This window comes from Prinia subflava, chromosome 8, assembly GCF_021018805.1.
Source record: "Prinia subflava isolate CZ2003 ecotype Zambia chromosome 8, Cam_Psub_1.2, whole genome shotgun sequence".
In the NCBI taxonomy this organism is placed as follows: domain Eukaryota; kingdom Metazoa; phylum Chordata; class Aves; order Passeriformes; family Cisticolidae; genus Prinia; species Prinia subflava.
In genome coordinates this window covers 7,526,220-7,553,170 of record NC_086254.1, presented here as the reverse complement: position 1 = coordinate 7,553,170, position 26,951 = coordinate 7,526,220, and the positions used below count along the sequence as shown (strand labels likewise).

Here is a 26,951-nt window from a genome sequence, read left to right as displayed (position 1 = left end):
TTGTTATAAGATTAAATAAATGAATTTATTTACGGTACTGCAGATCTTATATTGCCAACTATAGAGCAACCAAATCCTACAAATCCTAAACAGATGCACAAGTGCTGATCAAGGTCCCTTAGGGTGGAGGAGGAATCAAAGAAAAGGCAACAGGGAGAAGAAGTTTGATCTCCCAACACACAGATCCATTAATAACCCTCCTTTATCCATCAAGCTTTTTCATAAACCCCCTTAATAAACACTTCATCTCCAAATGGGAACGTTCCCAAATCAACCAAATAATCACCCTTTATTTCAAATACAAACCCCACAGTTTTACATGTATTAATTCCAAATGCTTCCAAATCCCAGTGGGAGGATGGCTGATTAGAAGCCCTTGTTGACTTTTTAGCACAGGGTTATTAAGTCTGCAAAGAAGCCTTTAAATCCAGACATTTTGGGTGTAACAGTGTGAGTCTGCACACCACACAAGCCTCTGTTCCCTCCAACTCACAGACACTATAAAATGAAGTAAAAAATTGTGTCTGTCCCGCTGGACTCTGTTGAAGAGGAGAACCTGGGGCCTGTGTGACATTTGTGGGTGATGGAAAACCTGGAATCTGTTAGGAGCACTGTAAGTGGATTGTGAAAAGAGTTAATCAAGTTCTTAGAAAGGTATTTCAGTGCCAAGGCTTGAGTTTATTGGGTTATGATATGACAGATGGAAAAGTGCTGTTGAAAGAGCAGAAAAATCCCTAATCTGGGAAGCTGCAGTATCAAAACCACTGCAGATGTCAGCTTTGTTTACAGACAAACAAGAGGGTTCTTTTTGCCTGTCCAGACCAAAAAAAAAGAGGTTTTTTTCCCCCCCAAGTAATGGTAAATAACACTTGTTTAACTACTCATACATTCAGCTCTTTGCTAGGAGGAGTCATGTCCAAACCCTTTGCTCACAGACACTTTTGCCTCAGCTACAACCATCATCATTTTCATTTCCAATCAACAGTTTAGATCACGTCCTTCTTACTGCACTATCAGAATAACTTCACCTAAATTACAGTATAGGCTTTGTAAACTGCTTATCGTGTCTTTATAAAGATCTTTACGATACCAGCCAGAATCAAAGTATTTGCACCCAAAAGGTTCCTTCAGGTGAACTCATGTTTGGTCACTTTTCAGATGACTGAACACTTGAGTAAACAGCTGCTGGGACACTGTGCTCCCTTTTTACATAGGGGGACTTTGTCAGTCCCTTTAAAGCCACAAGAAATCTTATGATCTCCCTCAGAGGGTACTTTATGCATATTCTGTGCTAAAAGTGAACAGAAACCCCCTTTTTATTTTTTTTAACTTCGAGGAATTTGTGTGAAGCACAGTTTTCACAGCACGAATTATACAGAAATAACTAGAATCTCAACGAGGAGTTAAAAAGAATTACAGAACGTGTATTTAGTAGTAAAGCAACCTGAAGGCTTAAAGCTGCAATATTCGTCTCTCAGGGTGAAATTCAGTACTGGGCTGGGATTAGAGGGAAAAGCCTTCCTGCTGAGCTTCCACCCAAGGCAAACTTAATCCTTTCCCACTCCCCAGCCAGCACAAAACCTCCCCAGCACTGCTGAGCACTGGAACTGTTCCCCCAGTTCTGCTGAAGCATCCCACGGGCACTTACCTTGCAGTGAGAAAGGGGAATTAAAGGCAAACAAATCCCACCAAATTGAACCCCAAAGGAAGGTGAACAGCAGGGGAGGAGAAACACTGCAGCTCCAGCCCAAGCCCAGTGTCACAGTCTACCATCAGAAGCTGCAGACATCATGCTGACAGCCCCAGCCACGAGCAGGCTGTGGAAGTCTGACGCTTCCCCCACTCACTCTTCCTTGGCTGGGAGGAGGGAAGGTGGTGATGAGTTTTAGCAGAGTCCAGGGGGGGAGCATCCATCAATGGAAAGCGTAGAGGAGCAGCAGGATGGTGCAGACGCCGATGACGCCGCCCAAAATGAGGGAATCCCGTCGCTTCCGGAGGTTGATCCTTTGGATCAGGCTGTTCACGGCTGGAAAACGGTCTGGGAGGGGTCTGGGTCAAGGGCATAGCAGCTAACAGGGATTCACCAAGCAGCCCCAAAGCCTGGGTGGGGAAATGCCAACACTGCAACTGCCCCCAAGCTGGAGGAAGCAGGAGCAGTAAACCCGGATGGACAGGGAGCAGGATTACAGCTGCACTTCACTGACTGCAGAGAAACAGCCCACAGCTCACATCTGCACAGAATTCACCACCTGATCACCTCAATTAGCAGCATTTTAATCTCCAGTATGAGAGGCTTAGTTACTTTTACTAATTGTGCTTAAATGAGAATGAAAAAAAATGGGGTGGTTATATAAAACACCCGTGAATTTCTTCAGTGGAATTCTGGTGAAGAGAACAACCAAAGGCATTTTTTGACTGAGAAAATCCTGCACACTGCATGACCCACACACTGTGCAAGCTCTGTAAAACCACGAGGGTGTAAATCTAGCTCTTCATGTACAAAATCCAACTGCCAACAAGACAACCAGCTTCAGAGCTTCATGTCTGTGGAATCGAGAATCTTTTTAAGGCCAAAGCTGATTGAAGTTTTATTGAAATGTCCTTGCCAATTGCTAAGAACTGTAATGAAATTTCTGGGTTACCAGGATGCATCTTTCCAGGATGTCATGTGTCTGATCAAACAGTGCTGATGTTGTCCATGGACAGAAGGGAAGGAATAAGTGGGAAAAACACAAACATGCCTGACCTGACAACGTGGCACAGTCTTTAGGCCTTTAGCACAGAAACCAACAGGCCAAAATCTTCTTTAACATCTACAAGAGTGTGACAGACAAGAGGATACTCAGGCCTGAGCACTCTCTTAGCTGTAAAGCACAGCAAGCAGTGATGAACACCAAGCTTCAGCTTTTCTGAAAGCAAAAAAGCAGGACCTGAAATGAAACTATGCTTCTACAAAAACATACAGCAGGGAAGGCCATGAAATGCTGTTGCAGACCTCTACCTATAAATTAAATTCTGTTCATTTATATGCAGTGCCCAAATTTGACCAAAACCAACTTATTCACCACGTTTACCATTAAGATGCTTCAGTCAGGTTCTCAGGTGAGACTGATAAAAACCTGGCCTGTTTGTCACTGGTGACAGTTCAGGTCACAGAGCCACTGACACTGCTGATCCCCAAATGACAGAGTGAAAAATTGGACCATAACTCTTCTTAGGCACAGGCAGCACCAATTTTTAGGAAAAAAGGATACTTGCCAAGGTATTCATCTTGCTTTGTATTGACTTCAGCATCCCTCTCTGCGAAGTCATATTTTCTTTTGTTGCCATGGCAATGCTGGGGCAAGAAAGAGGAGCAAGTTGTTGGTGCTAAGAATAATCCACAGCTCACACAAGAGGAGAACAAGCAGGCAAGGCTTCCTCAGAGGACAATGAATGGGGTGAAGCAACATGAATGAAATCACAATTTTCCCATTAATCTCTATCTTTTACAGTTAAACGATTTCAGTTTTATATAAACTGTTAACAGTGTGAAACACTGAGATTTTTTGAAACAGGCAGGGTTTGACTTTTCTCCTGCAGCCTCAATTCAAACTGGTATTACCTTATAAGCAACATAAGAATTATGCTCTTGTGGTTTAAGCTTTAAATTTAGAAGTTTGTTTCATCCCAAATTATGCTTCCATCACAGCACAGAAAAAGTTCTATTTCTGAGATCTGGTCCTAATTAAGAATATCCCCCATGGCATGTAAGTTTTCATTTTCTTTGTTTCTTTACCAATACAGGCAAACACAACACAGAATTTCCCATTTCAAATTTAATACGTTTTGGAGGTCAGAAAAAAAGCAACTCTGCTGTTAAAAACAAGATATTAAATGAAGACTATAAAGAATTGCTCAGTTGACAAAGTTTGGGCTCTGAAGACAGTGCCTGAGAAAGAAAAATATGGCACATACTGCTCTGCTTGCTGGCATGTGTTTCAAAAACACATAAAGCAGGACATAAATACAACAAGGCTGCATAACAACTCAAAAAAGTCACCTCTACTGCTGTTGACTTCATCTACAGGAATAACAATGATTAAAATAAGTTCCTGGATGAGATTGTGAGCCTTAAATATGGAGGGGAAACGTTCTGGAGGAGTAAAAGTTAAGTGGAATGACACAACAGATAAATGGGAAAAACAGAAAAGGAAACTAAAGCTGCCATTTCAGAGGCAGGAAAATGTGAAATGCTGCTTTTACCTGCTACAAACATACAAATTTTCAAGGCAGGTATTATAGTCCTCTAAAGTAAAAACCAACAAACTCACAAAACCACTAAAAATTTGCTGCTAAGAAGAGCAGCCAGGGAATTCTGAACTACTAAGAATCACACTAGAAGAAAAAAGTATTTCCTATCTGCACACAGGAAAATTTGTTCAGTAACCTACAGATTCCTATCTCCCACCCCCACACTGACTTGATATTTGTCCAGATGAGTTTTTAATACAGTGTCTCTCAAAGCACTTCTGAATTAAGTCCCATATTTTTGTAAGATGCATCCAATGAGTCATTAAAACATCCTTTCATTTACAGAAGTGAAAACACAACATGATTGCCAGTATATAAAGTGCCCTGAGCCATCTCCAAAATGCCTTTAGAAATAATTATTCACAGAACACAAGGTTCCTGCTTTAACATCTGAGCAGTGAAACTGTCCACTTCATATCAAAAGGCAGGATGTAAAGGGTTAAGAGATTGAAATCAATTTAATTTTTTTAATCCAGTATTTTCAAGAATTTAGCTCTAAGGGCTGGGTTTTACTGGAGAGCTCTGAAGGAAAAAACTGAGGTAATTACCATTTTTAATATGATACGGTCTAGTAATAAAATGTAATTGTGATATTCATGAACAAGACTTTAACTGGATTCCAGCTACTATTAACAAATCAAAATTCAAGCAAAAAGCAATGTTGTCCACGTATAATTTGATTATTCAAACCTTGAGCTGGTTTAGCTAAGCCTTTAGATCTGTAAAGGAGATTATTAAATTTAAGAAGCAGCAGAAAAACAGAGTTCCTGGGGACCAGTCCAGAGATCTTGTATCCTGAGCACTGCAGCTTCCTCATATCCTTCATCTGACACTTTTGGTTTCATTCCCATCCCTGACATATGTTCATTGACTTGCTGCTGCCATTGCCTCACTGACAAATGCATATTTTAAAAAATTAATTACATTCTTCCCATTCACAATCCTGGCCCCAATTTAGTCACTCTCCACCACCAGCTCCCCACGCCCTGGTCCTGAGCTCCGGAACGCGCGCGGCGTTTCCGATAAAACCGTGAAATGTTTCTTACAGGAAAGAGATGACCCCAATTTAACATTTCACTTGGAAACCAGCAGGAACCATTCTCAGTGCTGCACTGGCTGGAACTACCAGAGCTGGGTGTAAACCAAGTTTCTAAAACCAGATGGTATCTGGCCTGCTCTCTGTATTTTAATATTAAAGCCCTGCTCAAGTACAAGGCTCAGCATTGCTGCACTACTGGAGGAATCTCTCCCAGCTAAGCCCAAGGTCACAGCCATAAAACACCCACCTCTCTCTTCCCCAGAGCAGCAGGAGTATCTCAAATTCCTGTGCTTGCAGCCATATTTCCCTCAGAATTCCTGCCACATTCCCAGTTTGCCCGTGATTGTTCAGCAGTGCCGTGGGGATGCGAGCGGCCAAATTTCCCTCCAAAGCAAACCCAACTGATATTTGTACTTAGTTTGCTGTTTTCACTGGCATAAAAACCCCAGGGTAAGAAACCCTTCCAGGCATTATCCCAGATGGACAAGTCTAACATGCAGAAATGCACTTTTAATGCTGCCTGACTTGGAAGCAAGGAGTTTTGACTTAAATGAGTGTTGAAGCTGCTGTTATTTCACCCCACACTGCAGCCACATCCATCCAGTGTCACTGAGGGAAATGTACCAAAAAATCAACTCCTGCCTTCACCCATTGAGACACATCAGTCAAATCTACACTGCTGGAGAACTAAAACAAAGCTCTAAAGAAAGAAGTTGTGTTATTAAAAATCAAATAATTCACATATTACTGGAACTTCTGCTTCATTTTGCATGCCATGAATCATACTTGCTCATTGAAATTCATGACAAGGGCTATGATTAGGGAATGGACTCTGTGACTGTGCATAGAAATGAAAGCTCTAGGTTTAAACTGGTAAAAATTCTGATTGCATCACTTATTCTTTGTCTGGAGATACATTTCTATATCTGTATCTCTAAATATACACATATGTGCGTGTATCAATGCATACCTACACGCACAACCTGGCAGATTCCTTTAAAGAGTATTGTTTCTTTTGATGAAGCCTAAGGTGAAAATAGAAGAAACATTTCCCCAGGAGTGCAAGTGATTTTGCCTGGACACTCTGGCAAAGTGGCAGTGAAATGAGAGAATTCTCAAAATGTAGCTCATGCCTTTCCATTCTGAAAAGTCAACACTCAGTGCAGCTCAATTTTTCCCTTTTATTAAATCCTAATTACTACCTGAAGAGACAGCCCAAATACATAAGGAGATGATTTTTTAAAAATTAAAAAATGGTCTGGCTTCAGTCCAATCTGTTAATATATAAACACTGATAGATCAGGCCTCAGAAACAGAATTACAGCAGGATCCTAAGAACTTGTCACACTGTACAGGCAAAACTATAAAAAATATTCCAACTGAGCCAACATAAAAACATAAGTTGTTAGAAAACAAGAAATAAATGGTCTGCTATTTTTGAGAAGTGATAATGTTTGAAAATGAAAACCTGAGAGCTCCAAACATATTAAGCAAAATCTCTGCTTATATTTAAATCTGGCCAAGAGAAGTGAACGCTGTTCCAAAAGAACTGCAGTACAAAGTATCACATCCCACTCGCTTCTGGAGAGAAATATGCTGCAGTAAGAACCCATGGCACGTAATTCATTTAAAAATTGATTAAAAGTTTAGTAATAACGACACATCTGGAGTGACAGCCCTGCTCCCTGCTTTAGTCACTGAATCATTTCAGCTCAGGTGCCCTTTTATTCCCTGGCACGGATGTTTGCTCCGTGGAGGACAGGCAGAGGAAGAGTCAGACTCCTCACTTCTCTTCCTGACACAAAAGCAGAGCAAGGGCTCACAATTAGTGACTGTAGCTTGTCAACAAAAGCCTCTGCACACACAAAAATCTGCTTTCCAGTGTTTAGAATCAGTGCTAAGTAACAAACCCTAAGGAAATGAAAGTGTGAATGAAGAGTGAAGGAAATAAAACGCGAGTTCCTGACTTGCTTAATTAAAAAATGAGTAATGAACTGCAGCAGATGTAAACCTTGAAGTCAGAGCAGTAGCCAGAATAAGCTAATTACATCTCAAGGAATCTGTCCTCGAACAGCTTCTTGTGCACAATTCCCTCTTTTATTTGGGTTACAATAGATAAAACAATTGGTGAGTTGGGTAAACTTCCATCTGGGAAATTCATTTAGAAGGCAGCAGGATTTACCACCAATTAATGTCACACCCAAACAATTGCCACTACTGGGACCACAAGAAAACAAACAGCTCAACAAAAAATTCACCCTGATTTTAACAGAGGCAGAATTCAACTCAGATATAAGTGGAGTTACATTTCCTACTCCATGTAGTTACTAAATGAACTCTTTTTGTACCCCAAAACTGTAGAACCTTTTTGGCAACAACTCAAGCAAGAATTTACTACAGATAACAAATGGTGCAAGGTTGAGAGCTCTGAGCTCCTCTGATGACACAGAATCAAGAAGTCAGGCCAATGACATAATTACAAGTAATTACAAGTAACTTTGCTGGATATTAAGAGTAATAAATCACCATATGCTGTTTAATGCTCTGCTTACTTGGAGTGGCAGCAAAGAAGAAATTCACCAAACACTGAGCATTTTTGAGATGGAAAAGCAGGGTTACAGGCATGGCAATAAAGCAGAGGTTTTTAGTGCGGAAAGGACTAGAACCCAAAATAAATAGAGCTGGGCTAAGCTGGAGAAATATTTCTGTGAGGCTGTGCTGAAACTGCACCCATATTTTCAGGTATTATTGCACTGATCATTTCTGGTTTCTCACTGCACACTGACGTGGTTTAACACATTCTTCCTCCATGTTAATTATCCTGAGCCCACTGAGTGCACTTAAGACAGCCAGAACTTGATGAACACAGCCTCTAATTACTCTTCTTGGTCACTTATGTCAGTACATGCATTGTCTGAAAGCATACCTTACCTGCTTTCTGCCTTTTTTTTTTTCTGTTTTGTTTTAAAGCAATAATCTAGAATTTAAAACCATTAAATCAGACATTATTACAGTTTTGAGTTATTGGTCTGCAAAAGGTTGGCTTGGGAAGGGCACAGATAATAAAATTTATGTTGCTACAGTTCTAAAATGTCTAGATCAGTTAGAGAAGTTATCATTTAAGTATTCAAACAATGTAAGAGCCCCAAAAGATACATAAATGTACAACAGCAATAACCTCTTAAGCATTGTGGTAAAAGCCTTTACCTACATCAGCTGCACACTGGGTGCTGAATATTCTGAATATATTGAAACATTACAGAAATCAGGTTTTGGATGAGTGTCACTGTGAGAAGAAATGTCTTGACTACTGGAATAGCTCTTAACAGCTCAGCCTGAGATTCACTCTGCTCCAAAGGTGATTCACCTTTGAGAAGAAATCCAAATTTTCTAAGCTGGGGTGAATAAAATATTGAAGCAACATTCTTATGTCAATATTGAATAGAAAAAACCCAAGCCAAACCCACCAGCAATTCATTGTAACACTGCCAAGGAGCTGGAAACAATACAGTTATTGTATAAATATAGTGACTGATATATTTAGATACAATTTAATAGAAATGCTGATTGTATGGAAAATAATGAAAATTTTTACATTCATCCTTACCTTATTGTTTCTTCTATCAGTCGATCTGAGCTGAAAGCCAAAAGAAAAAAAAAAAAACAAAACCAAGTTAAAAAAAGTAACAAGCACTAAGTACTGCTTTAGATCACTAATCAATGTCCATCATCATCCTAATAAATTTGTCCTTAGAATGTTTTATTTCTGGATGTTGTCACATTTTGCTACTATATAGGTTTGGTTTATATAGACTTTGAAGATGCACTGGAATATCCTCTGGAGCAGCATTTCCTAAGTGTAGCACGAGCAGCTGCTCATGAGAACCCATAAAACACTGAGGAGACAAGAAAAGGGGAACTGGCACCATGATTTATGGAGGACTGTTTGGAAAGGAGAATAAGAGAAAGGAGTAGCTAATTTTATTGCTTTTTAATCGTGCCCACACCTTCAAAAAATGTAATTAATGATTAAGAAGCTGAGACTTGGGTCTATCTCAGAATCCTGCTCAGGATTAGCTCCCCAAACTCTGGTTTATGCTGGCAAATTCCTTCTGTGGCAACACCAGCTGGATGAGAGCTGAACTGGTGACAGAGAAAGCCCTGGGTGACACAGGGCCCTCCCTGCCTGTCACACATCGATCCAGCCCTGCAGCATCCCTGGGAAAGGGCAGCTTCAAGCACAGCAAGCAGAGAGGACATTGCATTTAAAAACCCGACACGCACCATTAAAGAGAGTAACAAGATCCTCAGAAGGCTGCAGATGTTTCTCCTTTTCTGTACTCAGCTTCCACACAGGGTTTTAATGACTGCTCTGCAGCCAGTTGTGACATGCCAGAAAAACACCTCTTGTTACAGCAATCGATATCTCCAGTGTAACCCCGACATGGAACTGGTGACTGCACCATTCCCACAGTGCACAAACAACAATGCACCCCTACAACTGCTCTGTTTATCCCACAGATCTTGGAGAATAACTGCAAAAAAATTTGAGTTTACAGCCTGAGGAGGAAATCAGCCTGACAGAAAAGTTTTATGTTGCAGTGGCTTCCGCTTTCAGTATTAAATCAGAATTTATTGCCTCCAAACTCAAAGATGCCAATAGGGCACAGCCATCTCCATCCTCCACCCTCCTCATTCCAAGTGTTTTGCCAGCCCCCGGAGCAGCACAGCTCTGCCTCTGACTCAGCCAGAGCTGCCTGATTTGGAACTTTTCTTCTTCCCACAGGAATTCTGGAGATCCCCCCGCAGCTCCAGCTGGAAGGAGCGCGCTGGGCAGCGAGCACACGCCTGTGTGACCTGCTCGGGGAGGGGGACAGGCAAGAATGACTTTATTTGTCTGTGAAGTGAAGGGAAAACATGAAAGTTGCTATTTCAGCCTGTCCATGGCTTGAAATATAGACACAGAACAGAGCACTAAAAATATTTTGTTCAATTTTAAGCTGTCAGGGACTCGACTGGGGCAGCAAACAGAGCTACGCTCTCTAAGATTCACGTCTGTTGTGAGCACGTTGGTTTAAGCAAATAAAATCAGTTTTATTCACTGTGTGGTGTTTATTACACTGGCACAGAGAAGGGAAACACCCTAGCTGTGTACACAGAACAGTCTCACAGCATCTCCCAATGTCCCCAAGGCAGGCAGAACACGAAAGCAAGGCATTAAAGATTTCTGTGATCGCTGAGTCTCCAAGAGACACAATCCAGCTGAGAGTGTGCCTTTCATGGATAGTCTCTAACAGACAAGTGTGTTATATGGGCAGGGCATAATAAGAATAAACTGCAAAACCATTAGAAAACAGCCTCAGAAGCAAGAGCAGTGCACAAGAATGAATCATTTTAGGAAAGGTTCAATTTTTAAAAAATTTTTATCAATGAAAAGGTATTAAAAACCTTGCTGGAAACATGTTACACTTAAAATAGTTCTGTGGAAGAAAATGTTAGAACAGCCCTATTAAAAAACCTGCCTAAGAAAAATCATTACTAGCTCTTCATCCATTAAGCTGATGAAATTATAGAATTTTTATGTTGATGAACTGAAGATGACAGGGAAGCTGAACACTTTTACAGACCTCAGTGAACTAGGGTGTCCTCCAAGGCTTTTAGAGCACCAAAATTAGGCTTGCCAGTTTGCAGCAGGGACACTCACTGCTTTTTATGATAGAGAAAGCTGTAGATGGGCAGTTTCATTACTTACACACATAAACACAAGAAGTTATTTAAAAGCTTCAATTTCCATCACACTGTTTTATTTTTGTATGTGTATGTATGTTTATACACATGCAAAAATAAATTCTGGGAACGTGGCTACCTGTAAAATGATGACAAGGTCATAAAAATAAAAAAAAAACAACAGTAATAATCAGTTCTGAACACCAACACACAGAGGGATGAGCTGCAAATGCCAACACAAGGAATTTACCAGGCATCTGAAGTCTCAAGATCAACGTTTCAACGTGGAGTCGCCCCAAATATTTAAAAGGATGAGATACACAGGAATTTTCAGAATGAAGATTGTAGGTAAAATTATTAGCAGATTATTAGCACAACTTCCAGTGTGTTCTCCCCACCCCAAAAAGAACCAGCTCTTGAGAGGATTTCCAAACTAATTCCTCTTTGCAAGGTGAACAAACTCCTGACACTCCCTGACATTCTGGTAAAGGCAGTCAGCGTGAGCAGGGATTTGGATTCCTTGGCAAATACAGATTGTAAAGTTCACTCGCAGTGACACCCAAACAGAAGCATCTGTTTCATTCATTTTACAGCTCATAACCATAAAAATAAGTCAGATTTAAGGAAGATCAAGAACACAAAGTACAACAGGGCCCAGAGACACACGGGAAGTTTGCAGATCTCTATTAATAACCGGTTCTCCACAAATAGAAGCTGTTCTCACAATTAAAAATAATGTTCATTTCAATCGTTTGCCAGAATAAAAAAATAACATTGAACGAGGCAATTGTGCTTAACTTACATATTCAAAACACTACAAAAAGAAGCTCTTAAATGAAAATTTATCGACTTTGTTCTTCTGCTGTCCAAGCAGACAACAAATCCAGTGGACATTTCCTTATGAACATCCAAGCAAAAGATGGTTCTGGGCATTATTAATCTGACTTGCCATCTGTTTCAATAAACTCTGCATTTTCACCTGTCCAGACAGGCAAAGCCATTTAAAAATACTACAGGAAAAAAAAAAAAAAAGGCTGGAAGCTGCTGAGGCAATCACCTCCTGTAAGGAATGGCACAAACCCAGCAGCAGCAGCCATGCATATGAAATAACCAGGCCTCTGTGCTGTCTGCAGAAAATGGCACAGCTTGTCTTTTAAATATGCAGACAGGTAAATTAATCTGAAGGAGAAATTAAGTGAAATACACCTCCCAGATAGAAAAGAGTCCTGCTCATCACATCAGGCTTTTACAATTAAAATAATGCATTTTATGTTGTTTGTAAGGCAAATCTCTGTGTCTGTACTTAAATAAAATTCATTAATATGGGTGAATATTTAGCTGAGGACTGGGTTTCTCCCATATCCACAGATTTTGTTGCTGATACCCAAACTAGAGGAACAGGGCAGAGCAGTAAAACTCATCTGCACCCAACTCATCTCACAACACACTTTAAACCCTTCAAATTAAGGGCAATATTATCACACAGAATAATTTAAAAGGGATAGGGAAAACCCTGCAGAACTAACAGCACTTGATAACTATTTTCTTTCTTTCATAAAGAATAACTACAGAAACAATAATTTTACTTTGTTCTTTCTCTAATTGCAAGACAAATCACCCAGTCTCTGCTCTCCCAAACTGCCTCCAATAAATCTTTCATATTTTCACAGTCCTGGATCACCAGGCAATGTGGAGCTTCCAGGAATGCAAAACACACTCTAATACAAATATACAGGTATGAGGCAAATCTGATTTATACACACAGTTATTTCCATGGTCATAATAACAGAATAATAATGGAAAAAAATCTGTGCACACACACAGAAAAAAACCCCAATCTCCAACTAATTTTTTCTGCTTGCCATCAACATTCTTTATCATATTAAAAATTCATGATCATTAAGTTCTTTAAAAACTTAAGTAGAAGAATGTAAAGCTGAACACTTTTTTTTGCCTCCCTGTGATACAAGATATTCCAGATTTTATAAGACTTGTCCCAAGTTTGATTCAATTTAGTTTCCAAGTAGCTAAAAAAGACAAGAATTGGTGTAAAAGTCTACTTCTTGTCTATTTAGACAAATATACTTGATTAAGAAGCACACATCTTCCACTTCCAGCATGTGAAAAGCTGGCTGGCCAAAAACAAAGACATGAGGAATAATAGGCATAATAATAATAATAGGAATAATTTTCAAGGATGAACAGTTCCCCACAGAAACCACTCTGAAAGCAAAGAAAGGTTCAAATACTGACCCAAACTGCTCTTTTTTGTGGGTTTTCTTTGAGTGTTAATTCAAGCACAAATCTGGAATCTAACAAAATGCAATTTTGTCACATTGTCTGTTGCAGAAGGCAACAATCCAACACAAAACCCAGCACAAATGTGAGCATTAATCAATGTATAAATTTGCTCAACGTCATCACACCTACAAACTCTGAACACCTCAGTGAGCTTATTTCGGCATGTCTCAGAAATCACTTTCAGTAAGAACGAGGAATAGTTGCAAAATTAGAAGAGAAAAAAGCACAATCTCATGTTGCTTTTCATCAATGCAAGCAATTTGTTAAATCTAGAATGAGAGGCACTGGAACAGAATCCATTGCTCCAGGCAAGAGTAAACCAACATTGTCTGGTGCTGAATTTCTTTCCAGATGGAAAGAAATTGTACATGAGGAAAAAAAAATACACAGAAGGCTTCTCTTTCACTGTAGGGAAGAATCTGCCAAAGGATTTCCAGGAAAATAATCTGGTGAAACTTCCTCTCTCCAACTGCAATCCTGTAACACAAATTCAGCTAAAAATTTGACTTTTAGCTACATCATTAAATAAATACTTCAACAGCTCATCAATTCCAGCAATTTGGACTTTGGATACATTTTCTTTGCAGCTCACACCTGTAAACACATCTACATGTGCAATGTAACCAATAAAAAGATAAGTTGTTCTAATTCAGTTTAAAGGAGGCAAACAAGCACCAAGGGATTTTTCTCCTTTAAAACAGGGATCCACCTTCACAGGTCTGACAACACCAACAGCTGCTTCTCCTGGATTTCCAAAGGATATAGCCTGCACCTCCGCTGAGCTCCATGGAGTTGTCTGGGAATTATCAGGGTGGAAATAAATGTTTCTCCACATGAGGAGTTAGCCAAGAAAGCTCTTTGGCATGCAGACGACTGGGAAAGTGCCTGAGAGCCCCAAGAGGGTGAGCAGCAGCAATACTTCTTCCCTTAGAGCAAATCTATAAGGGAATAAGAGCTTCTCAATGACCTGCAGTGTTCAGTTTACCCAAAGAAGGCAGGTAAAAACTTGAAAAAAATGAGAATAGCTGCTCCTGTCCACTTGGAGTGCAGCAGCTGTGAGCACAAACCCAGTGCCAGGATGGCACCAGGTAATGAGGCCTCGAGTCACGCCTGGGAAAAGTTCCTGGAGAGATTGACCCTCCCATATAATTGCTCCATATTACCCATAGGAATGAAGTGAAATCAACTGAGGAGGGCAGGCTTTACTGTAAGTCATTATCAGCAACCACAACTGTCAGAACAATTCCAGTAACTTCCTAATGGACTCCATCGGCATTTCCTCAAATTTTACATCTGCACGCGCTGCCAGCAGGCAGGGGCAGGGCTGCCTGCATTATTTCCCTTGTTTAAAACACAAATTTGGATGGGACCTGGGGAAAACCCCTCAAAAATCAAAGAACACAGGCTCTGATATCTGACACTGACCTAACTAAATGGAGCTCTCCCTGTCACGGCTGATTTGTTGGGCACACAGAGACAGGAGATGCTCAGCTTACAACAAACACAAGCTGTTTGTAATCTGTGCTGTAACAAAATAGATTGTATCACTTTTCTAGCTCAGTGTTTTTTGACTAAAGCTTGGCAAAGCTAAGGAACTGCTTTACTACTCACACGCTCCTAAGTAACCAGGAGAGCACAAGGGGGAATGTCTTCTGCAAGAACCCCATCACATAAATAACTTCATAATTAATATCTTTTTAATTTCCAGTCCAGCTAACACAGAAATGAAGTGAGAGTTAGCCCTACATGAAACCCAACTTTAAAAACTCTAAAATCCTCCCTGACAGATGTGTTCTGCTCCCTAACTGCATTCTCACCTGCTGTGGTTTTGAGGGTTTTTTGGGAGAAGCTCTGTGGCTTTCATGCAGGATTTGGCTGAGGTACCTGATTTAAAATTCTCTACCTGCCTGTTAATTAAGTTGCAGAAAATGATTCTTAAAGCTGCATGGTTAACTATGCAACATAACAAACACTTGTGGTTCAAAATGTAAAAGTGCACACTTACATTTCAACCATCCACAAGCCAAATCCAGGATGCAATTCATTAATGGGTAAAGACCTCAGCATTTTTCTTCTGACCTAATTTCTCAGTGTTCTTAGAGCTTTTTATCTGAGACTGAACAAGACACATTCTTGCAGAAGTGCAGCTATAGTTGATATAAACAAGTCTCTCAAGTGAGAGGAAAACACTCTGCATCTTTCAAATCACAACAGAACTAAGGGCCTTGAAAAGTTCTAAACAGAACTCTATTATTAGGATAAAATAGGGATGCTTTAGGGGAAATTTGGACCTAGTTCTGCTTAGCATCGTGGATTTGATAGAACACGAAGATATCTGCACAGCAACTATTCAGCAGCCAAGAATGAGGAGAACCTAATTCTGATGCATTAGGAGAGGCTGAAATTAAATAAAACTCAAGAATGACACTTATGAAGTAGTGTGGTAACTTTCCAGAGATACACTCTAAATATGAGAAAATGGAAATAATCACTATTTAACATATCCATACACATCAAATTGAGTTCAAGAGCTTGTTTTTACTGGAGGATCCAACAGCAAATAATGAGCAAGCACTTCTGGCCCTAAAGAATAATGAAGTGCATAGCCACACTGAAAAAAAAAATGACATGCTGCATTAGAATAATAAAAGTGATTCTCAGATTGCACAAAAGGAATTCTGTAAAACTCCACAATTGTTGGTTCTGTTGAAAAGCTGCACCTGCTTTTCAGAACCAACCCGTGCAGGAAGGATTTCAGCACTCATGAAAGCCCTAATTTCAATACAGACCTTGGAGGGGGAAAGCTGTCCTAGTTAAGAAACAGTGTTGAAAGGAAAGCTAAAAACAAATAAAACATGCATCAGCGACTTGTTTATTTCTGAAAGGAGCAAAAAACTTCAGAATCCACAAAGCCCTGAAGTTTGAAGTGTGGCTTTTTATCCTTCCCTTTCCCAAAGTGCTGTTTCTAAGGGGAAGCCCAGAATCAAGAACCAGAGCAGAATTTTTGTCCCAGTCACTTTTTTTTTCATTAAATATTCAGGTAATCTTTCAATCTGTGAGGGTTTGCTCTTTAGCTTCTGCAGACATTCATAAAGACCTACAAGAGTTTCCATAGCTACTCTCTCTGGGGTACATGGAATTTCATCCATAAACCTTCACTTTTTACACAGATGAAAAGCAAACAATGAGCTTGAAGCTCTTCATTTCAATGTGGCTGCATCCTTTGTCACCTGGATAATTCAGTTTTGTACTTGAAGTTACACAGGAAATTCCCAAACTGAGTTTAGTACTGTGGGGTGGGTTTGGTGGGATTTTTTTTCATTTTTTCATCATCATTCTAGACATTACTGAGGTATAAAAATATCACAACAGTCATCAGTGTCAGGGAAATTATTGATTACAGTATTGTTAAAGCAATCCAACTATCAGGAAAGCATGAAAATAAACACTATGGAAGACATAGAAGCTTTGGTTTAGTGGTTTGGGTAGAGGTTTTTTTACGTCCTAAATACAGCACAGGAAAATTAAAAGAAATAGTTGATTTTACCCTAATGAAGCCCAACTATTTTTAGAGGAAAAAAAATCTCTTAAATCATGAATCGCTTGGCTGATTTTCATGATCTTTTATTAAGTTATTTATAAATAATAATAATACCCAAGAGAGCATCTTCCTTCATTTCCTGGAAGCTTTGAAACTCCCCAAATCCTCATTAAACTACCTCAATAACCTGCTCATACAGTCATATAATTATATATAGTGAAGTTTCTCCTTTCCCAGAAGACACGAACAGTCTCCCTCTCCGAACATTATTTACTATTAAAATAAGGAAACAGCAAATTATCCTCAGTCTGGTGCTGCAGTTGAGTAGATGATGTGCCCAAGTGTCACATTCAGTCTGGGACTGTGACAGGGGAAGCTGATCCAGCCACTTCCAGAGTGGCCCTGTGTCCCTCTGCCATGAGTTTTCAGGAGACAGAGGTTCTGCCAGCAGCCTTGGAGATAAAACCCACTCAAGCCCAGACTGAGATAAGGCTAAAGGAAAGAATCACTGATGCAATCAAGAAAATTCTGCAGGAATAGAAAAGGAGACAGAGCAGAAAGACAGAGCAGAATTGTATTCTGAAACAGGATTACAGGACAAGCTGTTGTGCATCCTTAAGTAAGCCTTTGCAACACCAGAAATCCTCCTTTGCTCAAATCCCTTCTTTGAAAAGCGTTCTCTTTGTGCTGCTGCTCAGACAGAGCGCAGAGCCCTGCCCCAAAAGTCTGAGTTATTCAGTGGTAAGGCAGTGAGGTGATTACCACAGCCATCCTGGCACTGGCACACATTTTTAATGCACCAATTTCTCAAACTTCCTTATTCCAGCAACAAAGAAAACAAGCCAGTGGTGTTTGGGAAAACAGCAGCACACCACTGGCAGAGCTCTTGCAATTAAAGGCCAGCAGAGAGATGTTTTAACCTAGATTCCTCAATCCCCAATCCCTGTAACTTCCAGTTCAATGGGCAAAGTGCTGCAGCCCTTCCCCAGCACTGCACAGCAGGGCTGCACCCAAACAGCCCCAGATGCAGAGCAAACCCTCCAAACCAGGGCCACGCAGAGCTCCTCTGTCCTCCCAGGGCAGAACTGCTGGGGTTTATTTCATAACTGCTACAGAGCAAAGATTATTCACTCCCAAGTGCTGCTGCAGTCAAAATCTGCATTCAAATGAAGAGAATGGAACCACAAAAACGCCGCATTCTGCTCTGACATGAACAGAAATAAGTTTAATTAAGAAGCAAGTTTGGTAATTAAAAAAAAAAAAAAAAGCCCTTACTGGGCCTGACTAAAGTGGAGCTCAGCAGTTCTGAGGCTGCAGAGCAGGCAGGCAGCAGGCACCCAGGGAAGAGGCTCATCACATTCTCCCTCCCTGCTGCTTCCCCAACCACCTTGGGATGGAAAAAGGAATTGTTGAATTAGCTGGTTTTCCTGCATTCTCTCTGTTTCCAGGAGAAGATGAAGGAGCTGCAGTGTCAGCTGGAGCAGTCACTGCCCAGGCATCTGTGTGTCCTCTGCAACTGGAAATTAGGGAGGGGATGGGAAGGGAGGCAAGCACAGCTCTCTGGTCTTAACCCAACCCTGAAGTTCCACTGAAATCCACAGGAACCTGAGCAGCAACAGCACAGTGAAACCAGGGCACGCAGAACAGAGAACAGGGACAACAAAAGGAAAAGAAATTCCATTAAGGTAGAAATCTGGCAGCTTTGTCCCAAAAGTTCACCTGTAATCAAAAACCCTGCGAGGTGTCTGCATTTCAATGAGCTGATTTCTCTCTGCAAATCAGTGCTGAAGTGAAAATTTGTAAGGAAAGACAATAGAGAAAAAATAGTCAGTCACTCCCTGCATTAAGATCTTGCCTGTATCACCAACAAAGTTTGGAAGCAGTTTTCCCGGTGATTATTCTCTACTGAATGTGCCCCTTTCTGCCCAAACAACAGCAGGAAATTTGAAATAGCTCTGCTGATAACAAAATGCCACAATGAAAGCAATAAAAGTGTTTAGTACTCCAGAGTACTCCACATACATGAAGCACTGCACAAACATTAATTTCTCCTCATCATCTCAGGTATGTATTATTAATTAGCACCATTACACAACTGCTGCAGGTTCCCGTTACTTCTTTTCCTCACTTCTCTTATTCCTCTTTTCCCTTTCCCATGCAGTACACATTCCCCTGATTTGTTTGCTCTCCTATTTCTCCTCCTTCAAAAAAAGTTTCTTACCCACCTGCCCTGGCACCTTGACCCTCTCTGTGCCAGTTTTCAACATTTTAAGACACACAGGGATGTCTGAACACTCGCAGCAGGGTTCATCTCATCTACCTGCATCACTCACACACGAGACTCCAACTAACAGGATTTTTAAACAATTTTAGTGGATAGATTCACATAGCAACACCCAGCAGAAACATGCAGTCACCTGACAACAATTAAAAACACAGGCACCTGCTTCACCTCCAGTCACTTCTTTCAGAAAGGGATGAATGACTAATTTTTGAGTGCTGGAGCTGAGTAATAAAGTAATAATCACACAGTTGCCCCACAGTGACAGAATTGATGTGTTTTCACCTCGTTTTACAAAGAATTCATCACAGGTAATATCTGTAATTTCAATCTAAACTTCTGAAGATTTCATCAATTTTTACACAAACTCATCGGTATCCCCTGCTATCACTCACCTACAACACAAAGGAGATTTTCACTTGCATACCCATACAATATTGCAAATTTAATCAAGGACATTAGTTCCTTCTTTGCTGACTTAGACTATAACTCATCAATAACTGCAGAATTTCTCAGGGCAGACTCTAAGTTGACAGAATTGTTTCCTCCGAGGCAGCACTTTTCAGAGCAGTTTTTAAAATGCTAAGCTAGATCTATTCATCAAAATTGTTTTCTTTAGATGGAAAACAACATTAGAAGAAAAAGGATGATTTGTTTGTAACCCTGGCCAAAAGCACACAGAGAAGATGAAATACCTTTAGGGAATGGCACAGACCCAAGAAAACAAGGTTTCAAAAATGAACAGCAAACATCACCACACTAGGTTGGGTATTTCTTTAAGCATCTGACATGCCAAGAAATCTGAGGTATTAGGTAAAAATACTAACAGGACATCAATACTCAACAACATCTGCATGCCAGCCTTATTTTAATTAGGAAGGGTTAAATTTTTTATTTAAAAAATTAGGTTATTGTTCATCTCTCCAGCCATTGATAAAGCTATTCTTGAATCACCCCTTTAGAACTTAGACAGGAAAGGGAGTGACTTAGAAACTCCATGCCTCCTACCCACAGCCAGCAGAACCTGTAGAAAAATCTCCTTCCCCACCAAAAAGCTGATTTATAACACGGACTGAGCAGCAGTGAAGCTTTGGGAGGGAGAAGAACACGACGTGTTTTGTCTCACCCTCCCCGGTGTGGGGTGCAGCAGTGCAGGGCCCCCTGTGCCCCCTGCCCGAGGGCTGCCCCAGCTCCACTGGGATTCCAAGGTGGAAATCCCGGCTGGTGCCAGCAGCACTGACACAGCAGCCAGCCCCACCCTGGGAAAGGGAGGCCAAATGGATCCAGGATCCTCAAGGCTTAATGGAAAGCCAGGCACAGGCAGGGTTTGTGCTGCGCTTTTTGCTGTTCCCTTCGTGCCTAATGTGTGTTGGAACCTTTCACTCATCAGCATCTGCTGCTCACAGATTTTTTCATTTCCTCTCCTTTTTTTAGGATTACCTACATGTACAACATTAAGAGGATCTTCCTCGTGGTGTTCACAAAAATGAAAGAGGGGGATTTAGGCAAAAAGTACAAGAGTTTTCTGTCTCTCCTCTTGTTCCACAAACAATCCCACCCCGCAGCTTTCTGAAATTCATGGGGAACACAGCCCAGAGAAAACCCCAGTTTGTGTTTATCCTGTCTCACATGGCTGTGCAGAAAGGAAAAGGCTGACACAAGAGTCTGGCACTCAGCAGTTCACACGTTCTGTTACCAGATCACACAATAAATATGTAATAGGTCAAAGTACTTAATATAATAAATTAAGCAGAGTCAAGACCAAGTGAATGCTCCAACATCTGATATGAATATGTAATTCCTGTGGCATTATTACACTGCTTTGGAGAATATAATAATCCATTGTAAAGTTTTATTCCTGTGTCTGTTTTTCAAGCTCTTCTCATAGATTTCACTCCACTGAAAACATTTGGATTTTTACTCCTGTCTTTGTGTAAATATATTCATCATCTACTTCTGTCAATTAGTCTGGCACCAGGATTTACTGCACTACAAATACTCAGCATCATGACTCACACAGAGCTTGTCAGTTTATCCTAGGAGCATGTTTAGTGTAATTTGCCAGCTCCTGGTGATTTCTTGGGACCTTTTCTTAGCTTTTACGGCTTTTTGGCATGAATAGCTCATTAACTGCTTTCTCTGAAGACAAATATGTTGAATCTCTCTAATAGTTTCCTCTGCCAGTATCTTTTCCTGAGCTTACTGATTCTCAATTCAAAAGTTTTGCATGCTTTGATTTCTTGCCAATGTTGTCTACTCCTTTTACACTGGATTTCTCCACAGTCCTTACAGTTATCTCCACCTTGCAGAGTATTCCATGATTAGTTTTGGCCCTGCTTACTAAAGATCCCCAACTCACACTTATTTCTGGTTTTCTTTTCCTCAGTGTTGTGGTGGGGTTTTTTTAAGTCTTCACATTTTCAAATAATCCTCCTGGTGGTTTTAAACTATTCCTGAAACTGCCTTAACTTTATTTTTCCTGCATTTTAATCCTATAAACATACAGCAGAGTTAAGAATATTTAAAAAACCAAATAATCAACGCCTCAATGAATGTTAGGCTCAAATTCTGAACACATCTGCCAGATAATGTTTAAATATGCTGTAAGTTATTAATGCTGTAAGTTATAATTATTATGCTCTTAATTTTTGCAAACTTCAAAATAATCCACTCTACAATATCAGTTTCTTAGAAGAGTATTTTACAATTCCAGAAATATTGAAACATTCTGTTTGTAGATCATGCTTAACAGAAGCCATAATTCAAGCTTTCAAACAACTAATTTTTAAGTTCTAAAAATACTAAAGTAAACTGAGGATGAAGTGGTGATAAACCATAATTGAAAAAAAAAAATTTTTCATTTCCTGTGAAAGTTTTCTGTGCCTTTCTGGCTATCAGTTTAAATATAGGAAAGCCACATGTGATTATTTATTTATTTGTTTTTTTAAATGCAAGTCTGCCCTCTCGTGTGAGCCTGAGGTTTAGCACAACCACAGGCAAGGAGGGAGGCAGGAAGACCAGAGCTATCTCCTGACTCTCTAAAAACCACAAACCCTCCAGTTCTTTGTTCTCAGCCGTGCTGTTTTAGCTGAACAAGGACACACAAAGCAGCTACTCAGAACTTAGTGCCCTCTCTGCAACAGGAGAAACAACAAAGTGCTTTCTATTTGGCCTATTATCTGTTAATCTAGAATCAATTTGAAAATATTTAAGTGCACAGGTAATTTTGGAATTAATCTCTTCCATCACTTTTTGTCTACATTCAGTAGAGACAAAAGGAGAAAAGGTTTTTCCCTGTCTGACTGACAAAAAAAGGAAGGGAAACCCGGCCAAATCATGGGAGTTTCTGTTTTGTTTCTTAAACTTTACCCTCATCAGAGTGAAAGGCATCTACTCCCTTAGGAGGGGGAGGTCTGAGTCATAAGGGGCTTGCAAAAACCCCTGAAGACAACACAAAACTGTCACTGACAAGATCCTTAAGCCCAAATCACTGACACTGACTGTTATCTATCCCACAGAGTTCACACTCAGCACAAGCCATAAATGTTTAACCAGCTGCATGAAATTCAAACGTTTCACCCTCCAGAAAAGTCAGGCACCTCCAACACAAGGCAAGAGGAAACAACACCTACTTCCGAAGATGTTCATGCTCCTTCAGGAACAGCTCTGTTCTCCTGTTGTTCACGCCAGACCCGCTTTTATACGACCTAAAATCCAACAGAACCTCAATGAGAACTGTGAATTCAAGGAACTTCTTCTGCTTTATTCAGAGCACAGACATGTGAGCTATGCCAAGCATTATTTCCACCTTCCCCCTCCGAGGACAGTCCCACACCTTTGCTGGAGCAAACACAACTTACTCGATGTCTTTCCGTACTGATCCCAGCAGATTCTCCCTTTCTCGTATTGCCAAGAAGTTTGCTTTGGTTTTGTGGAATTCGTGTGTGTAATCCTGTAATAATAAACAGTCATCCCAAAATTAGGGTCCTGAGGTCAACTGAGCAACACAATACACCCACAGGAGACCCAGCCACCTTTAAAATTTCAACTGCTCTCTAATACAAAGTGCAAGACCAACTTAGGAATTTAACAGCAAAAATGCTGGAAGTTAATCCAAAGTATTCTTAAAACTCACTGCTCTTAGAGTAGTTGCCAAATTTGATGGCTGCAGCTACAGTTGTGGAGGGAAATCCACTGTAATTCCTTCCCCAGTTGTAGATACTTTCACCTTTCTGATGAATTAGTTTGTGTTGATATTTCCCATCAGAAGCCCTAATAAAATCTACTTCCTTGGTGTAGTGAAGACATTCTTTAGTTTATTCAGTTGTTACACCAGATTAAAAAAAAAGTCTTTTCTGAACAACAAAGATGACTTTTATTTTTAGGTTGCAATTTTAGATTTTAAACTGTTTCAGGCAGGGGGTACTCCTCAAAACCCAATCTAACTGGCAGCTGGTATGCACCAAAACCACTGTAACCATCCATACAAATGCTACTGCTCTTCACACTCTGTATGGATTGCACAGATAACAAACAGAAATCAAACTGTACATGATCAGGCAAATAAAATATGCATTTTAAGACTACTATACCATGAAAACATGGTTAATTTATAGCACTGACTAGAAGCTTTAGCCATCACACTCCCTTCACCTCCCTTGAGAAGCTTAGGAGCTTTTACAATCGTTTTCTGACGTGTGATGTTCCCTTGTTACCTGACAAACTACACAGACAAGGTAATTCATTACATTTCCCTTTTTGCTATATAAACTCCACCCACATAAAGCTACACCTCCATTTTTCTTTCTCAGCTAAGTTCTAACCAGCAATATGACATAAAAACCACAATTTTTTTCAACTCAGAGTTCAGCGGGTGCCTGGAGAGAAGGAAAGGAGATGGAATCAGTGGCATTCTCACCTCCTGGTGAGACACTCCAGCACGCTGTGATACCAGCACAGATGATAATAATAATTTTAGCCAAAGAAAGAGCATAAAGGCAGGGAGGAGGCCCCTTGGTTACCTGCAGGATGTCCCTGTGGCGCTGCAGCGTGTGCATCAGCGCCGCGTTCAGCGACGGCACGCCCGCGCTGTTGGTGTACTCTGCCATCTTGTCATTGATCCCAGTCAGCTACAGCAAGGAAAAACAGCCCAAAAAATGTGAAATGGATTATTCTTGCAAGGAAACTACAGTGCATAAGATGAGGGAGCCAGCTAGCCACACACACTTTGTCTAGCAGCCACACTCGGATTTCCTAATATCCACCACAGAAATCCGGATTGTGATATTGCCTAAATGCTGAAATAAACCCAAAGTAGCTCGAGTTACCTTTCCCAGAAGTTGCTCAATCTCCACAGCCATGGTCTCAAACATTCTGTCCTGGCTTGATCCATTTAATAGAGGAGTTGTGTCAGAGCTAAGGAGAAGAGGAGGAGCAGTCACTGAAAAGTTGCATCATTTCATGAATATCAGAAATAAAGAAACACCAGTGACAGGGGTTGGAAAGCTCCACTATACCCAGGTTTGCTAGAGATTAAATAAGCTCTGAAAAACTGCATTTTCTTATTCTGCATGCCTTTAACTCTTACCTGAATAGGTGACACAGTATCACCTGCAGGAAATACGACCTCTCAGGCAAGAAATCCCTGACACCACCCACCTGTCTGGTACCAGTGTCCTCCTCCCCCCAGTTTTTAAGCTTGATTTATTTATTTACTACCAGGAGGGAGCACTGCACTCTCAGCATGTTACTCCAGCCACATAATCACACCTTAGTAACACAGTGTTAGGACAACCCTCCGACTTATGAAGCAATCACTGTCCTACAGAGCAACACAGACCACACCATCTATCACAATTAGTTTCACACACCTTCCCTATTTGCTGATAAGCTGAAACCACAAGGAAAAGCCACATCTCAGACCAGCCTCCAGAATTAACACCCCTCAGAGACTACTCATGCCTCTGGTAATCTGCCTTGAGTAAGAGAATTCAGTTTGGCACAGGACAGCAAAAATAATAAAAGCAATTAGATTACAGGGCAAGTAAAAGCAGAGGTAGAAACAAAAGTGAAACTAGTGCTGTTCAAGAGTAACATGATCATTGCTGAGGTGCTCTCAGGCTTCCAGAACTGTAAATTGAGGGAGAGGTACAAACAGATCCAGTTATTCAATTAAATAAAATAGAAAAATATCAACACACATCCCTAATGCAGCAACACTCAAAACTGACACAGTTAATAAGCAAAGAAAAGGTTGCAGACAGAGAAGTTGATAATTCCTGCTGTGGAACTGCAGGGAAGGGCTCACCTCTGGGTCACAAGATAGACTTGAAGAGTTTTACCACATCAATTCTTTAATCAAAGATAAATGTGATTAAAGCAAACAAAAACCACCCCTGTATAAACACACAGACCATGTATATATACACACATCTAAAAACACATGTGCAGCTCCTATTATTCTCATTAACACTATCCCTGTCCATGGCAGAGGGGTTGGAACAAGATGATCCTTGAGTCCCCTCCAACCCAAGCTGTTCTGTGGTTCTGTGGTTATTATTCACCTCAGCAGAAAGACAGGAAGAAACAGCCATTTGTTTTAAGAGAGGGCTTGTTCCCTGCACAGCTGCTCAGTGCTTCAGTTCCCTTAAAACCTGGATTACAAACAGCACACCAGCCCACCTGGGAGGCGTAAAGCTAAATTCCCCTAATACTGAAGTCCCTGAAAACCTCCTATTAGTTTAATACACGAAAAACTCGCAATTAACCCAGCATAACGAGCACTAAACAACTACTGATCCCACACAGAATGAAGTTTAAATCCAGCTTTCCCCAATGACCCGTCACCCACAGCCTGACTCACACGCCAACATCACATCGAGAGCAACACCAGCGGCAAGAAGTGCTGAAAGCTTCCCAAGAAACCAAGCGTGAAGAGCCACAGGTGGGACCAGCACCCAGCAAACGACAAAACCGCACCAAGCACCACAGGCAGCGCTTAAAACATAAAGAAACGGGCTAGTACCTATACCTGTCGCGCCTTCCGTCACGGCCGCTGCTGTAGCTGGTGCAGAGCTTGCTGAAGGAGACCAGCTTCAGGTCCAGCTCGTTCTCCAGCTGCCTCGCCTGCTTCCTGAGATCTGCGCGGGGCGGGGGACAGTCACGGACCCGCACGGGGACCCCGCTCCTCCGGGGATCCCCTTCTCGCAGGAAGAGAAACCCACGGGGGAGAGAGGACCCTCACGGCTGGGGGAGCGCCTCACGCCGATGGGCGGGCGCGGCCGGACACCCGCAGCCCCTCACCCGCAGCCCCGGGAGGCTCCGGCGGGGCCGCGGGGTTCATTGAGCAGGCACCGGCGCCTCATGGCTGACGGGGTGGCACCGCCCGCGCCCGCCGGCCTCCCGGGAGAGAGCAGAGGAGCCCCGGCGGCGGTGCCGCCGTGCCGTGCCCGGGCCGTGTCCCGGGGGAGCCCCGCAGCCGCCCCGTGCCCGCCGCCCCCCGCCCCACTCGCCTTCCCAGTAGTTGCTGCTCCCCGCCGCCATCTTTGTTGTCCAGCGTCAGCGCGGGCCGGGCGGGGCGGAGCGGCCCGGGGAGCGGGGCAGGCCGGGACGGGCGGGCCTCCCGCGGCAGCGCCGCGCAGCGCCCGGGCGGGGACGGGCCCCAGCCCAATGCCCCAGTCCCGACCCCGACCCCAATCCCGATCCCCCATCCCCATCCCGCTCCTCCAGTCCCGACCCGCCATCCCCATCCCGCTCCCTCATCTTCCAGT

At 41.6% G+C, this 26,951-nt stretch overlaps 1 protein-coding gene across 2 annotated transcripts; it reads right to left on the bottom strand.

The window, feature by feature from the left end:
* On the bottom strand, positions 1-26,797 carry GOSR1 (golgi SNAP receptor complex member 1). Of its 2 annotated transcripts, none has more exons than XM_063402703.1 (9): positions 26,694-26,797; positions 26,207-26,321; positions 24,510-24,597; positions 24,204-24,311; positions 23,043-23,134; positions 22,815-22,889; positions 8,940-8,969; positions 3,255-3,337; positions 1-2,038 (listed from the first exon to the last, which is right to left on the bottom strand). In XM_063402703.1, the coding sequence occupies exons 1-9, from the start codon at positions 26,722-26,724 to the stop codon at positions 1,914-1,916; spliced, it is 747 nt and encodes a 248-aa protein (XP_063258773.1). In that variant the 5' UTR covers positions 26,725-26,797; the 3' UTR covers positions 1-1,913. The 2 variants fall into 2 exon arrangements, with proteins under 2 accessions (XP_063258773.1, XP_063258774.1); XM_063402704.1 differs by having other exon boundaries at positions 26,213-26,321.
* Positions 26,798-26,951: the final 154 nt, after the last annotated feature.

Coding starts and splice junctions, on each gene's coding strand:
- GOSR1 (XM_063402703.1), bottom strand. CDS start 26,724: ATGGCGGCGGGGAGCAGCAACTACTGGGAAG. Junction 8,970..22,814: donor GAGCATGAACATCTTCGGAA/GTAGGTGTTGTT, acceptor TTTGGCTTTCAG/CTCAGATCGACTGATAGAAG. Junction 3,338..8,939: donor CTGATAGAAGAAACAATAAG/GTAAGGATGAAT, acceptor TTCTTGCCCCAG/CATTGCCATGGCAACAAAAG.